Source organism: Sturnus vulgaris, chromosome 1, assembly GCF_052056855.1.
Source record: "Sturnus vulgaris isolate bStuVul1 chromosome 1, bStuVul1.hap1, whole genome shotgun sequence".
Classification (NCBI taxonomy): Eukaryota; Metazoa; Chordata; class Aves; order Passeriformes; family Sturnidae; genus Sturnus; species Sturnus vulgaris.
This window is the reverse complement of record NC_142243.1, coordinates 86846806-86860956: the sequence shown is the minus strand read 5'-3', so window position 1 is coordinate 86860956 and position 14151 is coordinate 86846806. Positions and strand designations below refer to the sequence as shown.

At 39.0% G+C, this 14151-nt stretch overlaps 1 protein-coding gene across 4 annotated transcripts in view; it reads left to right on the top strand.

The window, feature by feature from the left end:
• TENT4A (terminal nucleotidyltransferase 4A) overlaps nt 1-14151 on the top strand; it is a 65368-nt gene that overhangs the window by 36330 nt on the left and 14887 nt on the right. For 2 of the 4 annotated variants that reach the window (XM_088171177.1, XM_014872309.2), the window contains exon 11: nt 9908-10066. The exons of the other annotated variants lie outside the window; for them this stretch is intronic. In XM_088171177.1, the coding sequence (XP_088027303.1) occupies nt 9908-10066 (159 nt within the window). The remainder of the gene's footprint in view (nt 1-9907; nt 10067-14151) is intronic. 4 annotated transcript variants of the gene reach the window in all.

The window sequence follows — 14151 nt, the reverse complement described above, 5'->3', positions numbered from 1 at the left end:
AGGTGAAACTTCATTGCCTGATGCCAGGGCAGTTAATGAAAAGTGAAAAGGAAGCTCTCAACAAGATAGAACTGAAATCAGCTTGGGCATTCACAAAGCAAAAGGAAATGCTACGTTTTCTAACAAAATAAAAAAACATGTCCTTGTGAGAAAGGCTAGGTCGTATATTGGCATTATGTCCTTAGCAGACTAATAGCACGTTATATTAATTTGGAATGGAATGGCAGGTTTCTGACAATGACTGAGTTAATCCTACTCTTACTTGGGCTTGTGAGGAGGAGAAAGTTCTGAATGAGCAGTCCCGAGCTGCACCTAATTCATGAAGAGAAGCCTATTCTGCCATAGTCAGGGGATCCATGCCATGATCTGGCATAGTGCTGTGTCCAGGTTGCAGCAGAGGAGCATCTGGCGTGTGTGACAACTTGTGCCAGAATTTCTGGTGCATTATTAGTAGGCATGATGTGGTGAGCTTTTCTGTTAGCTTCAGAAGAAAGTGATTAGGAATATGGTACATCTCATCACTTTAGACTTAGATGAAGTATTATCCTCGGGATGGTTTCTATATTTATTTAAAGTTAAATCATCTGAAATTTTTTGGTGCTGGAAGACAGAAAGCAAAGTATAGATTATAAAGAAAATGCAGGAGACAAGGAGACCCTAGAGTTACAGCTTGCTGACCTCTTCCTGATAATTAAGATTTTATTTTAATAGCAAGATATTATTCCCTATGTCACTATTAACCTTAAGCACAAACTCTGCATTAAAACATTGTTCCAGGAGGTGTATTTTTCATGACTGCAGAATATCTTTCGCTCTTTATGAGATGCAGGATCCTATCTGTTAAATTGAAGGGATTAGATAGCATATTTTTTCTATTTACTGCTTAAGTATCACTGGTAATAGTGATCAAATGCATCTGATCACTGAGTTCTACCTACCAGTATAATAGAAGTCAGCTTACCTTGTGTTGAGGAAGAAGAAATAGGCTTGAAAACTTGTGACATTGCTTTGTCACATTGCCTCTCTCCAGCCATCCACTAAAGTAGTTGTATTTTGAACATCACTGTTTACTGGTGATAAGTCTGGAGGCCTTGCATGTATTTGTCAACATGTCCTGGAAACAATATTGGCATTATATATCGAGTGTGCAGGCATTATCAGAGCAGTGCAGTATGGCTCACAGGGATCCCAGAATTTTTATTAAACCCTATAGTTTGATAGTCAGTTGCAATACAGCATGCTGTATGGTTTTTAAGGATTTGCTTCCTTAGCGTTCTGCCAGTGTTACAGGTTTTGCATTAATAATCTGTAAATATGACTCAGCAGCTGAATAGGTAATTGTTCTGGTATCTTGGACTTATGGGTCTGTCAGCTAAAGCAATGGTCATAGATCTATTCTGGCAGCAGGAGAACAGGTCTCATAGCAATAACAAGAAGCATGTTTTTCTCACAACTGGATTGGCATAAACCAGAGCTAACATTTAGAAGCCAGCCCATTAATGTCTGTAGGTGCTCAGAAAAATGGAAGAAAATAAGAGCTTACAGTTACTACCCCGAGTTCTCCAGGGTGATATGTTTACTGGTGGCAGCCTTTTAAAGAGGAGAACTTAAGTACCACTGAGGAACAAGGGAACTGTCTTCTTGAAGGACAGTCTTCTCTTTCCTCATATATTTTAATGTGCTTTTTCTCAGCATACCATCTGCAACTCAGGAGGATGTTTGCTTTCATCTTTACACATCTAGGACTAGCTTGCAGGAGAACATGCTTCTGGGCCACTGTGTGTCTACACACCCAAAATTAAGAACTGGATCTAATGACACCAGATTATAATTTGAACAAAAGGTATCCTTTTACAGATTTCCTAAAGTAGCAGAGCTATTTACAAAATGCCTTAGTCGAGTGCTCTCTGGCCAATGCAATTCTAGCCATGCTGTCTTTAGTAGGTGTTCTAGCCAACTGCAAAATCTTAATCACAAAGGACAGCTTTTCAAAGGGCCAGTAAATTTTAGATCAAAGACCCTGTCTTCGGGTATCACTGTAACTATTAGTGGGAGAGCTGTTCAGTTTATGGGATTGTCCTACTGTACAAGTCGATACAGAGCTCTGACTCACTCAGCAGTACTTCTAATATAGTTCTTTGCAAAATATTGAGTATTAAAATTCCTGCCTTGTTGCCTCGGCTCTGTGAAGAATGTAAATATTAGTGATCAGGAGCAAACTGAAAAACACATATTAAAAAACCTTGTGATACAAGGAATCTGGTTATCAGAACATATTAGAACATTCATATATTTTTCTCAATTATGTTAATTATCAAACTGATCTATGTAGTAAGTCTTCTCTCAATGAAGCTTTCTGCTGATTTCAAATACCTTATGCTGCCCTGAAAAAAAAAGGTATATTCCTTACTCCTGCAAACAGGTAAGTTGTACAATACGATACGTTCCTACATGATCTGAAAAATGTTGAAGTGAATAATGGAAGATGCTTTATAAATGTCTTTGCCGTCAAAGACAGTCCAAAGTGTGTGAATTTTTACTGTATGGAAGCCAGAGTCAAACTGTTCAACAACAGAAAACAATCCTCTGGCATTAAAAAAATCTCACCTTCAATACTGAGTTAAGTGATTGCTATGAGAATTTGAAACCAGATGTAATGAACTATGTTCACCCCCAGCTCTCTACTTGTTTTGGGTAGTTGCAGTTGTCAGTCTTACAGTCTAAGCAGCTGACCAAATTCCTCTTGAAAATGCTATGTTGGTTGGTTGAGGTATTTTTTTCTGGGTGCTTTTTTTTTTTTCATTCTGGACCTGCACTCTATAACTGGTGACCAGGATTTCTTGTTGCTTAATCAACGTGGAAGGATGCTTTTCATTAGCTCAGGAGTCCTAGAGTAAAGCTAGAGAATATCTACTGCTTGATCACAGTCTCTGCCAAGTAAGAAATAATCTTAGGTATGTTTTTGCATTTTGGTCTGGTTTGATTTCTGGTTCTAAGTATGTTCTGCAGTTCTGATGATGTTATGCCAAATAAAACTTAACATTTTATGTGACAGTGATGCCTGCATATCAGTAGCAGATAAAATGACTCATAGGAAATTCTTAAAGCTCTTTTCTCTTACCTTATGGATGTATAATGTCATATCCAGTCCATCACAGAAACTCCAAGTTGTCTGTTAGAAGTTTGTTTCTAACAGATTTCATATACCTTATCCCAGTGTTTCTGGTGATAATGTTGTGTGGGCTTCTGTGAGATAATTTCTTGAACACCTCCGAGTTCTGCAGTCATGCCAAGGTAGTTAAAGTTTCAGTGAACAAGGTACCCCTGTAGTCTAGCTTTGAAGATGACACAATGCTTGCCTCTTTTGAAGTTTTTAACATTTACAATATCTTCTTTCTGATGGTTCTTGAAATTTTAACTGTAATCCTTTCATCAGAATGTCAGTGCTTGATCTGCCCATGGTTCAGCCCCATCAGCTAGAGAATAAGCTGCTGAGCAAAATCTTCAATGTTTTGTGTATCTGTCTTTTCACTGACACTGAAGTAATTTGTATTCAGTACCTTGATTGGATGCTTACATTCTGAAATTAATATATAAATATGACTGATATGAATAAGACTCATTGTTCTTTCAGTTCTGCTGAATGAATACAAGATCCACACTGATTTTTGGAACTGTTACTTGCTTTGCAGTAATGGTAGTTTAGTACTTGAACTCAACATGCTTAGTGAAGTTATCAGCTATCTCACCTTCCTTCCTATTAGTCAGATTTTTCAGCTTACTAGGACAAACTATTGTGCTTCCATATTCCCAGAGGGAGGTGATAGACTATATGACATATCTTGTCTGGATAAATGTTGCGCTTTTAAAAAGTGATTAAATTAGCAGGCATGAGGCATGCTTATCTGCAGTAGAGGGACAGACAGTTCAGAATATGTAACAGCTCTTCTTGTAGCCTTGTTAAATCCATCTTAATGACTGATTAATTTGTAGAGTTGCAGTTAAAATGTGTATAAGAAGTGGGGGCAAAAGGAGGTTGCCTAATAAAATTCTCAGCCTGAGAGCAGGAGCTGTACAAATTTTTGTCTTCTTTCTACATGCCTGAATATTCTCATGTCCTAACCAAAGTAATGTTCAAATATGTATGAATAGTTTATCATCTTTGAGTAGAATAATGCAGGTTTTTGTCTTAAGCTTCACTCCTTCCTGAGCAAATAGAGGCAAGTTCTTCAAAAAGTCTCTTGATGTTTAGCCTTCAGAGAGATGCAGGTGCTGACTTGTAGACAGCTTGTCTCCAAATAGAGCAGTGGGCAGCCCTGGGTGCAGAGACAGACAACCTGGTGTTACTGGGGAAAAGCATTTAATTGACATTTGATTTGGGGCATTTAAGAGTTTAAGCTCCCAAATCCTTTAAAGCTCCATTCTTTTTTCTTATTCTTGCTATGCAGATTAGAGGGGAACAAATTTTTCCACTGCTGATTTTGCCTATTTTCCTTGTTCTGTGTATGGCCCCACGTTTCTTTTTGAGGTTTTTAACCTGTATCTCAGTGTGGAGTTTTATGCTGTCTTATGCTCTTCTGTATCAGTTCCTTGAGTAGTCTCTTCTCCATATCCACTTAAATTCCTGCAAAGTTGCAGGAGGCACAATTTTGAATACAAAATTCTAAAGTAATTTTATTTAATAAGTTATTCTAAGCAGCAGAGGATACAGAGGGAATCTGTAGTTCAGCAAGTAAAGTGGGATTTTACTGCTGTGAGGTCAATAAAGTAAGGAGAGAAGCACATAATTTGAGTTGTCTTCAGATGAGTTCCTGTTGCCAAAGCCTAAGCTGTAATCTTGCCATATCTTAACGTTCCCTCCCATGAAAAACTCCACAGAGGTATTTAAGCCATTTTAGGATGGAAGAAAAACTAAATTTATTATTATGCTCTAGTATGGTGCATGTTCATCTTTCAGAGTCCTGTAATTTAGTGCATAACTTGAAAATCAAAGTGGAGATATTTCTATATTGTTAGCAATTCTGACCATCTGAAAGCTTGTGAAATAAAAGTATTGGGGCAACAAAGGAAGTTTTAAATTATGCACTTTTGTGACTTTTTTATTTAAGATGGTTTATCTGAAATGCAGTGAGTATTGATAAAACATGGAATAAGCTTGCAGTCAGGCCTCTCAGGGTATAAAGAGGTGTTGAAGGGCTACTGGGCTTGTATTTAATCTGGAAGATACTAATTAGATAATGTTTTCAGTTGTCTTTCTGTAAAACAAGCAGTAATGCTTTTGGAGGATGCATATTTTTCATTTTGCTTGTGTATCCTATATATTCTTTCATTTCTCCCCTTTTGTAATCACAATGATCAAGATATTTTCTTTTTGCAATGAAAGGCAGAAAAAGCAACCAATTTCACTGTAACTCAAGGCTTCTATTTTTTATAGACTGGCCAGTGGAAGTGGAGCAACTGTATTGATGCAAATTGTCTTGTGACCTTCCGTAGAAGTAGAAATTTTGTTCATCTCAATTCTACTTTATTTAAATCGTTGTTGAATTTATGGCTCCACCTACCAAGAAAGGAAATGGCACACAATGTGGAAGAAATGGGATGAGGGCAGGGAGGTGATCATACAGTCACTTTTGGAAGCACGGTGGTTTGTCAAGCACAGTGCTGGGGCTAAAGACATTCAAGTGAGAGCATGCATTGAAGTTCTCCTGTACATGGCCCCAAACTATGAAATGTCTGAAGTTCTCTGGTGTTGCTTTATGTTCAAAGAATTGTGGTTTTGCACTTTACTCAGCCAATTCAGTAATAGGATATACTTGCTACCCCAATTTTCTTTCATTAGCTGCTCCTGCTTTTCTGCACAGGTGTTCACCTAATCCTGTGGTGAGCTGATTCAGAAAGTGCAACTAGTAATAAGAAGATTACTGTTTCTGTGGTTCACCTCTGTGAATTAGCACATAATAATGTCAGATGCTAATGCAATGGAGGTGGCTGGAATGGGAAAAGCAGCAGAAGGAGTAAGACTGGCAGCAGTCATCGGTTAGATCACTGTAATTGTAAATAAGAGGAATACTTGAAAATGTACGGTGTAAAGTGTTAACTATAAACAACAATTTTCAGTTCTTTGCTTTCAAAGATGAAATAGAGTTTGTACTGAAATGGTCATTGTTCTCTCACAACTTCCAGCTCCTGAGTGTTGTGGGAAAAAGGAAAAAAATTGTTTAATTAGTGGAAGAAATTTTGAGGATGGAAACAATAAGGATCTTTTTGCCAAGACTTTTATAGTTTATTCTTGGAGAGGGTGGTGAAAACCCAAATCCATCACATTACTATGAAACTTGCATTCTATTGTTAACGTTTTTCTTTCTGAATACTGACTTTAGGACAGTTAGACTCCTTTAGCATTGAGCCAAACTTAAACACACTGGGGTCGTGAATTAATCGTAGACGACTTCAGCTCTTAAGAAATCATACTGTCTTGGAAATGGAAAGCTCTGAAATGGTAGCTCTTGTTAACTGAGAAGTTACCAGGTATCTTAAGCCTTGAGTTATTAATGGAATTGAAATAAACTCTTATAGCCAGACCTAGTTAGTAATGAGGTTTTGGCAAGTAAATATTCCCTTGGTGATGGGGTCCTGGGTCTTATTATAATAGGAGATGCATTTTGCAGAAAAGTAAATGATTTTACTTTGTAAAATCCTATGTCAGGAAGAGAAGTCTGGATTTCAGTTCCTCATCTTTCATATGACTGCAGTGTTTCACTGTTTCTGTCTAGGCAGAAATTCATCATTAACATTTGAGTTTCTGGGTGTCTTCCATACTTTATTTTTTCCAGTGTTAAAGTAACCTAGAGTCCTCAGTAATCAGGGCTATGAGTAGTAGAAATCTTCCTTCCACATACTAAGTTCTTAATCAGGAAGTTGAAACTGGTTAATGAGCATGTTTTAATATGGAAATGTCCCAGGAGGGTAAACCTGCATCTGTTAGTCTTTCTTGGTTGCCAGAAGCATATCTTTAGAAGATATTTTCTTTGCAGGATGAGGTGCTGCTACAAGGTACAGTCTTGTAGCTTTAGCCCTACATTATCTGCTAAAATCAATTAAGGGATCTTACCCCTTTAGTGAATATTTGTCTTTTTTAATGTGACCTCTGTAGCCCTCACCCTAGTAGTGGTCAGAGCTTTTGTCTTCCAGATGTGTACATGTCAAAAGTATTGTCCATGTATTTACTTGTCATCTGAACTTCTGTAGTGCTTCAAGTTTGTGTTACGCTTAAGAATCTGGTCCAGAAGACCAAGAAAGATTTCATCATTCAGTGTAGGCTGTGCTTAAGGAAAATTTGCTCACATTGGGCTCAGTTTTCTGATCTGAGTTTAATCTTTCAGTTTAAGAAGGGTAATGCTGTTCTTTATGAAAGGATTTGGATGCTCTTGAGAAGTCACAATATCAGCTCCATACAGTAATGCCATTGGCAATCCAGGATTGCCTTAGAAAAAAGATACCATCTACCTGTATGAGATGGGTTTTGGTAAATAAATTTGAGGCAGAAGAACATACCTATTACAAAATTAAAATAAAGCAACGCAAGCTTCGTTTGTGATGAAATCTAATCTCAGTTAAATGATGTGGTACCCTTTTCCATCTGCTAGTCTTTTTCTTTCAAGCAACTTTTTGTTGCTTTAAAACCCCTTGGAAATCTCATTAATGACAAGTGTCCCATCTGGGTCAGGTATGTGAACCTTCAGGGATCTAATTGTCTCTAAGCGGAAGAGAAAGGGGAGATCCTTTGAATGGAGACACTAAAATTGTACTTTGGTCAGATTTGTGAAGGCTGCATTGCAGTATGTTTGCACTTTGGTTTGGCTAGACAATAAGATCTCTTTTTCCATCCCATCTGCTAGCTCATGGGTACTTGTGAGCATGCTTAGAACTTGTCTGTTCATTTCCCCCTCTTCTCATTAGCTTTTGAATAATTCCATGACCAAAAGTGTCCAAGGAAACTCATCTTTGTGGAGACCTTAGCCTCCCATGGTTGATACTGTAGGATTGGACAAAGGAGAAAAATGCCATCTTATCCAGGCATCAGCTAAGCTTAATTTTTGGTCACTGCTACAGCATTATAGCTTCCCTCTATGACAAACATATTTATTAAAGAATAAATATCTGATCTCGTTATTAAGAACTTTCTGCACATATTCTTTTTATGAGTATAATGTTTCTCTAGTGAATTCATGATGCAGTTATCTGCTTCACAGAGACATACTGTAACTTTTGCCACTAGTTGAACTAATAGGAGAGCAGCTTCTTTCTTTCTAGATCGTATTTTTTGGTAAGCACAACTTTATACAGACCAATAAAAGACTGGTTGTTCTAACAAATTGATTTTATTGAGGGCTCTTTCTACTGTGAGTATTCAATTCAGCTGGGATGCAAGTTTTGCTTTGTAGTAGCTCATCGCTTAGGCTGCTCAGTATTCACAGTTGTCAGTCTCACTTTATATAATCTTTTTCCCCAAGAAAAGCTTTTAAACATTTTCTTGTTTCTGTTCTTGAGCATCCTATTCTCTAACTGAAGAATCTAATTTAGAAAACAAGGCCATTTGAGGGCAAGTAGTAGTGCTGGAGATCTATTTAAAGTTTACGTGGTTTAAGTGAAGAGTCTTTGCTTCCAGGCAATTAATCTTTAGAGACAGAGCAATAGAATACTTCAGTAATTACTTCAACAGTAAAGATCTGTGATGACCTGAGCCAATAATGCCTTTTAATATGGTAACTTCTAAACTACTAAATGGCCAACCCCCATCTCTTGCTATATTTTGAACCTAATAGCTGGCAGTGGACAAACCACTAGTGGCTTGAGATAAAGAATAGTTTTTTCCATTGTTTTTAAGTTCAGAATACTTTGGAGTGAAGAATGTGGTAAAAAACAGCAGTGAAATTTAGGGGAAGCTACTTCTGCCATTAAGTTATGGCTGAAAGTAAGTTTTACAAGAGTCTTTGTCTTCAAAGTTTTTTTAAAAGGCTGTAGCTTGCTTTCCACCTTTCTCAATTTAGAAAAGAATTGATCGTTTAAGAACTGAGGTAGTTGGGTGTTTTCAGACTTCAGTAATTCCTGTAAACCCCTGGATCTGTGCTTGCCTTTTTGCTGTTAGGTGCTCCAATCACACAGTACTTCAGCATCACCAGTATGTCTGCTTAGGATGCGTCTGAGATTGCAGGTGATCAGGCTGGAAAGAGGAAGAGTAGTAATCAGTGATATCAGTTCCACTGCAGTATCTTTTCTGTTATCCTGCATCCATCTTGCTTTCCCTGAAGAGCTACCCTTCAGATTTCAGATGGAAAATGAGAGGAGCAGAACTCCCCAAGAGCAGTGGTGTGTGTGACTGGTGTGTATATACTTGTCCTGACTGGCAGAGCATCAACTTTTTTCTTGGTAGGTGGAGCCCTAACTTTGCTGTTGCTGGGTAGAGTGGAAGATTGTAACAATTACAGAAACTTGGCCATATAAATCAGAACACTGTTCTGAGGACCAAATCTGTCATGAGAACTAAAATTCTTGCCCTTCTATCGCCCAGAGTGTTGCTGCTGTTCTTTTTTTTTTCCCAGCTTAAGTTCTCATCTTCTAGTTTGAATTTACTGTAGATTTGTGCTGACTGGAACTGGCCTGTAATTGCCATAGACCTATTGACATTGTCTTCTCAATGGAGGTTCAGTTAAACTTTTGCTAGATGTATAAAATAAGCATAGTGCTGGTTTTTATCTTACTATTTTTTTTTTACTATTGAAAAAAATCATTATGTTTTACAGTATTCACTTGAGTTGATATTTGGGTGCATTTTCACATGCATAGTCTATATATACTGTACTTTCTGTAAAGTTGCTTTTCTTTTCCCCTTTTTCTCTGCCAAAAGGAATCAGATACACCACCTTGCACAGCTCCTAATGTTTACCAGTTCAGTCTTCAAGCACCGACTCAGCTTATGGCCAGTTTAGCACCCGCATTGCCCCTGCCAAGTGGTAAACCCCAATCTGCGCCTCCGAGAGCCCTGATAATGGCCGCCAGTAATCAGGTATGAGCCAGCAACTCTGTCACGAGCAAGCGATCACATCGCAAGTGCAGGTCGTGTGCGCTGTGCTGTCAGTCTGAAAGCTCTGAGGAGAGCCTTCATAGAGCATGTGCTGAGCTTCATGTGGTCATGAAAGTACTTACCTGCTGTGTCAGAGGTGCGGGGAGAGCAAAGGGTGGGAAGGGGTTACAGTAGAAGAGCCCTTCCACAACACAGACACTTAAGTTAAAGAAGGAGTGTCGGGTGTGTGACTCCTTGAGTTGTATTTGAGAGTCCTTGTGCCCAACTAGCATGTTTGGATATTTGTAGATCTTTAGGCTATTTAATTTATATCACCGTATAGGTGGTGGAGCTGTAAGACAGTTTTTTAATTTTAAGGAATAGTACTGACCTTTCTAGGCTTATTCAGTTGTCTTGATTTTTGAATTATTAGAACAGATTTGGTTACACTTCTAATATTCTGTAGTACATTTTAAAGGTAGAGAAGATTAATTATGGACATGTGCACAAAAATTTTACCAAAAAATTGTGTGCATAAATGTGCTGGGACCTGAATGTATTTTGACTAATGTATCCATTCTGATACAACCTCAGTGCATCTTTCTGTAGGAAAACACTCCGTCAGTCTTGATAATTAAAGCTATTAGTCAAACATGCCTCACTCGAGGCTTAATGCGAATTGTGAGTTTTAGGTTGCCTATGGTAACAAAATAGTGAATTGGTTTCTTTGAAACTTAGTTTTGGTCAGGTTCTCTTCCTTCTTCTCCAAGTCCTTCTATCAGAGTTCTTAGGAATCAAGGGCTGGGAGATTTTCAAATTAATGACTTTTCCTTGTTTTATTTGATTCAGCACTTACTTCATAGATCTTCACTGGACACTCTCCCATTTGTCCATATCTCTGTTCCTGGAGAGCCCAGACCTGGGCCCAACACTTCATGTGTGACCTCACCTGTGCTGAGTAGAGGGGAAATGATCACATCACTTGACTTGCCTTTGGTTTTAAGCTTCTAACTGATTACACAGATTCTTCCCCTCCTTTCTTTCCCTACTGCTCAGTCCCGCCTAGGCAATCCCAGCTTACCTGCACAGACAATGTATTAGTGAGAAGCTAATGGAATAATATATTTCTATTATAGTGTCTGCAATTGAGTATTCACTGGCGAGTGAATACAGTCTGGTTGGAAATTTTAGAAGTTCCTTTAAAATAAAAGTGGGGAGTTATTTTAAGTTAAACTTCATCTAATATATAAACTTAGTGTAGATTATTCTTTCCTTAACAGCTCTGATTTTCTGAAGAAGTACCCTAGAGCTAGTTAGGAGGCATGCAGTTGTTAGTACAATACAAGTTGGCATTCTGAGTGTTTGCCATAGTTGTGAAGAGGCAATGTGTTGTGTGAGTTTTGGATCTCTGCTAGAATTTTGAATCTTGGAAAGCAACTGCTCTGTAGCACTTTCTGTGGCTTTCTGTTCCTTGGCTGTCCTTTCAAGTGATTGTTAACTGTTCTGTTAGTAGTTTTATAGTACTTATATGTTTAAAAGTAGGAACTTTTCTGTGGCTTTGCTTAATAAAGGATGTGCTTTTGAGAATCACATTAAATCAGAAGAATTTCTTGCTACCTATAGTTTAGAAGTGGGATAATAGGCTATTTGCATTGAATTTACCAAAAGCTTATATTTTGTGAAGTAGAAGTGGGTTTTTTTGATAAAGTTTATGATTGAGTCAGAAGTGGGAAATGAAATCATTTTACCGAGAATACTGTAAATATCTCCTTTCTACTTCCAACTTTCTGGAAGTTACTGTGGTAGATTGTAGCTTTTCTTTTCAGTTGATGAGACTCAGCTAGCTTAGACTGTTAATAGGCACATTCTACCATCTAAGAGGACTCCTGCCCTGGCAGATTTGAACACGTGGAAGACTTTCTTAAAAGCAAGTCTTTCATAATATAAAAATTTTGAAGGGGACTCATTTGTCTGTATGGTGTCTTTAGCTTTCTCCGTGGCAACTTTTTCCACCTCAGTTCAACTTGGAAATCTGCACCAAGATGTCGAGTACAACTCTCAAAAGCAGGAGGTGCCAAGAGCACTTAACTGTATTTTGAACAAATTACTGCCTTCAAGGCAAATTTGCTGCTGTTAAAGCTTCCTGGTATTTTCGTTTTTGAAACATATTTGGTGTGATTACCAATGCTATTTATGTGCTGCATAATTAATTGGAGAATTTCCAGATAGTTCAGGGGCTGATTAAGCTCCTGGCACAGGTTTCTGTGCTTTTCAGGATCATCATACATCATTTTTCCAAGGTAATCATTCTTTTACTCTGCTGACAGCAGTTTGAAATTTTACTTGGGGGAGCAGAACAGTTTATGAAGCAGTGCTGCCCATTGGAAATAAGCAGAAAAACAGATGTGACTATGCATGTCCAGATGAGTAGAGTGTTAGGGCTTTTTCCCGGCCGATACAGAGTCTTTCACCTTCCACCGGTCTAGCTCAGGTGTTGGGATGATATTCCTCTGGGCCTTAGCCACAAAGACGTAGATAAGATATCAAAAGAGGCTCTTTCCCCTGATAAAGTTACAGGTTTATTTCTCGTGGGTAGTGAGTGAAAAGGGAAGGGAAAAGAGAGGGGGGAAAAAAGAGAGAACGGGAAAAGAGTGGGGAAAAAAGTGCGGGAAAAAGAGTGCGGGAAAGAGAGTGCAGGAAAAAAGAAAGTGGGAAAAAAGAAAACGGGGCAAGAGAGGGGAAAAAATGCGGGAAAGAGTGCGGGAAAGAGTGCAGGAAAGAGAGAGGGGGAAAAATGCGGGAAAGAGTGCGGGAAAGAGTGCAAGGTCAGCGGGTCCTGACCTTTTCTAGGGTCTGGAAAGGGGGGGTGGGGAGAAATTGGATCCCAGCCAGCTCTGTGTGGCCAGGAGGGGAGAGGGACCAAGATACAGGGCACAGCAGGGGTCACGGGATGTACCATTTACAATGTATCTAGGGAACGCAACATCTCCCCGTTTTTTGTTTAACAAAGTTGTAAGAAGGATATTGGTATCATTCAAATTACGATTTTGCCCACCACTTGTAGCTGGCGGGAGGGTTAGATTGTTTCAAGTCTTTCATTTCTATGTGATTGACTACTGAGGTAGAGGGAATGAGACTATGAATAGCCTTGAAAACCAAGTGACGTAGGATCCCGAATGCCATTATTACAAGGAAAAGAATAACAAAAATTAACACAATTGTTTTGACTATAGATGTCCACCACCCTGTGAGTCCCCAGCCTTTGAACAGTCCATTGAACCAATCTTCAGATTCTTGCTTTACTTGTCCGATTAAGTTGTTCATGTTTCGGAGGGCAGCATGGATGTTAGGAGCTCTCGAGGTCAGGTCCATACAGCCAAGTCCTTCAAATTCCTGGCACTCATGTCCGTGTAGTAGCAAGAGAAAATCTATTTTCTTGTTGGAGCGTCTGTGCCAGGGTCACCTAGATGTTCTGACGTGGCTGAGGGACAATCCATGCAGCTGCTAGACTGTTCAGTGTTAGCAGGAAGACAGCTTGGATGGGGTTCATCACGGGACTGAGAGAAGAGAAGCTTTTCTCTAGAAGGAAAAACAAACATTATAAAACCTATTAAAAGTCTCTATTTGCCGGAATGCCACCTTCTATGAGGATTTCTTTTCCTTTTTTCCGTCGGCGTCTTCTTTTTGAAGCCACTGCTACTTGTTCTTCGTTCTCCTCAGTTGGAGCAGGATGTTTGGGAACAAACGGTTTCACCCACTTTTGGGGAATCCACCGAGGGCCTGAGGGAGTGGATACACACGCATAGCCACGCCCCCAGGTAACAAGTTCATAGGGACCTTTGATTTCCCAGGTTTCTGGGTCCCTAATCAAAACTGGAGGATGTTGGGATAACTTGAATTGTTTGCTACTGTTAAAGTGACGTACCACAGGTGGACTCATGTTTTCAAATGAACAATTTAGGAAATTGATAGTAAACATGGCTTTGCAGAGCTTCTGCTGTGGAGACATCCACACAGTTGAACTGCTCTGTTTAGCCAAAACCTGCTTGAGTGTCTGATTGGCTCGCTCCACTATACCTTGGCCTGTG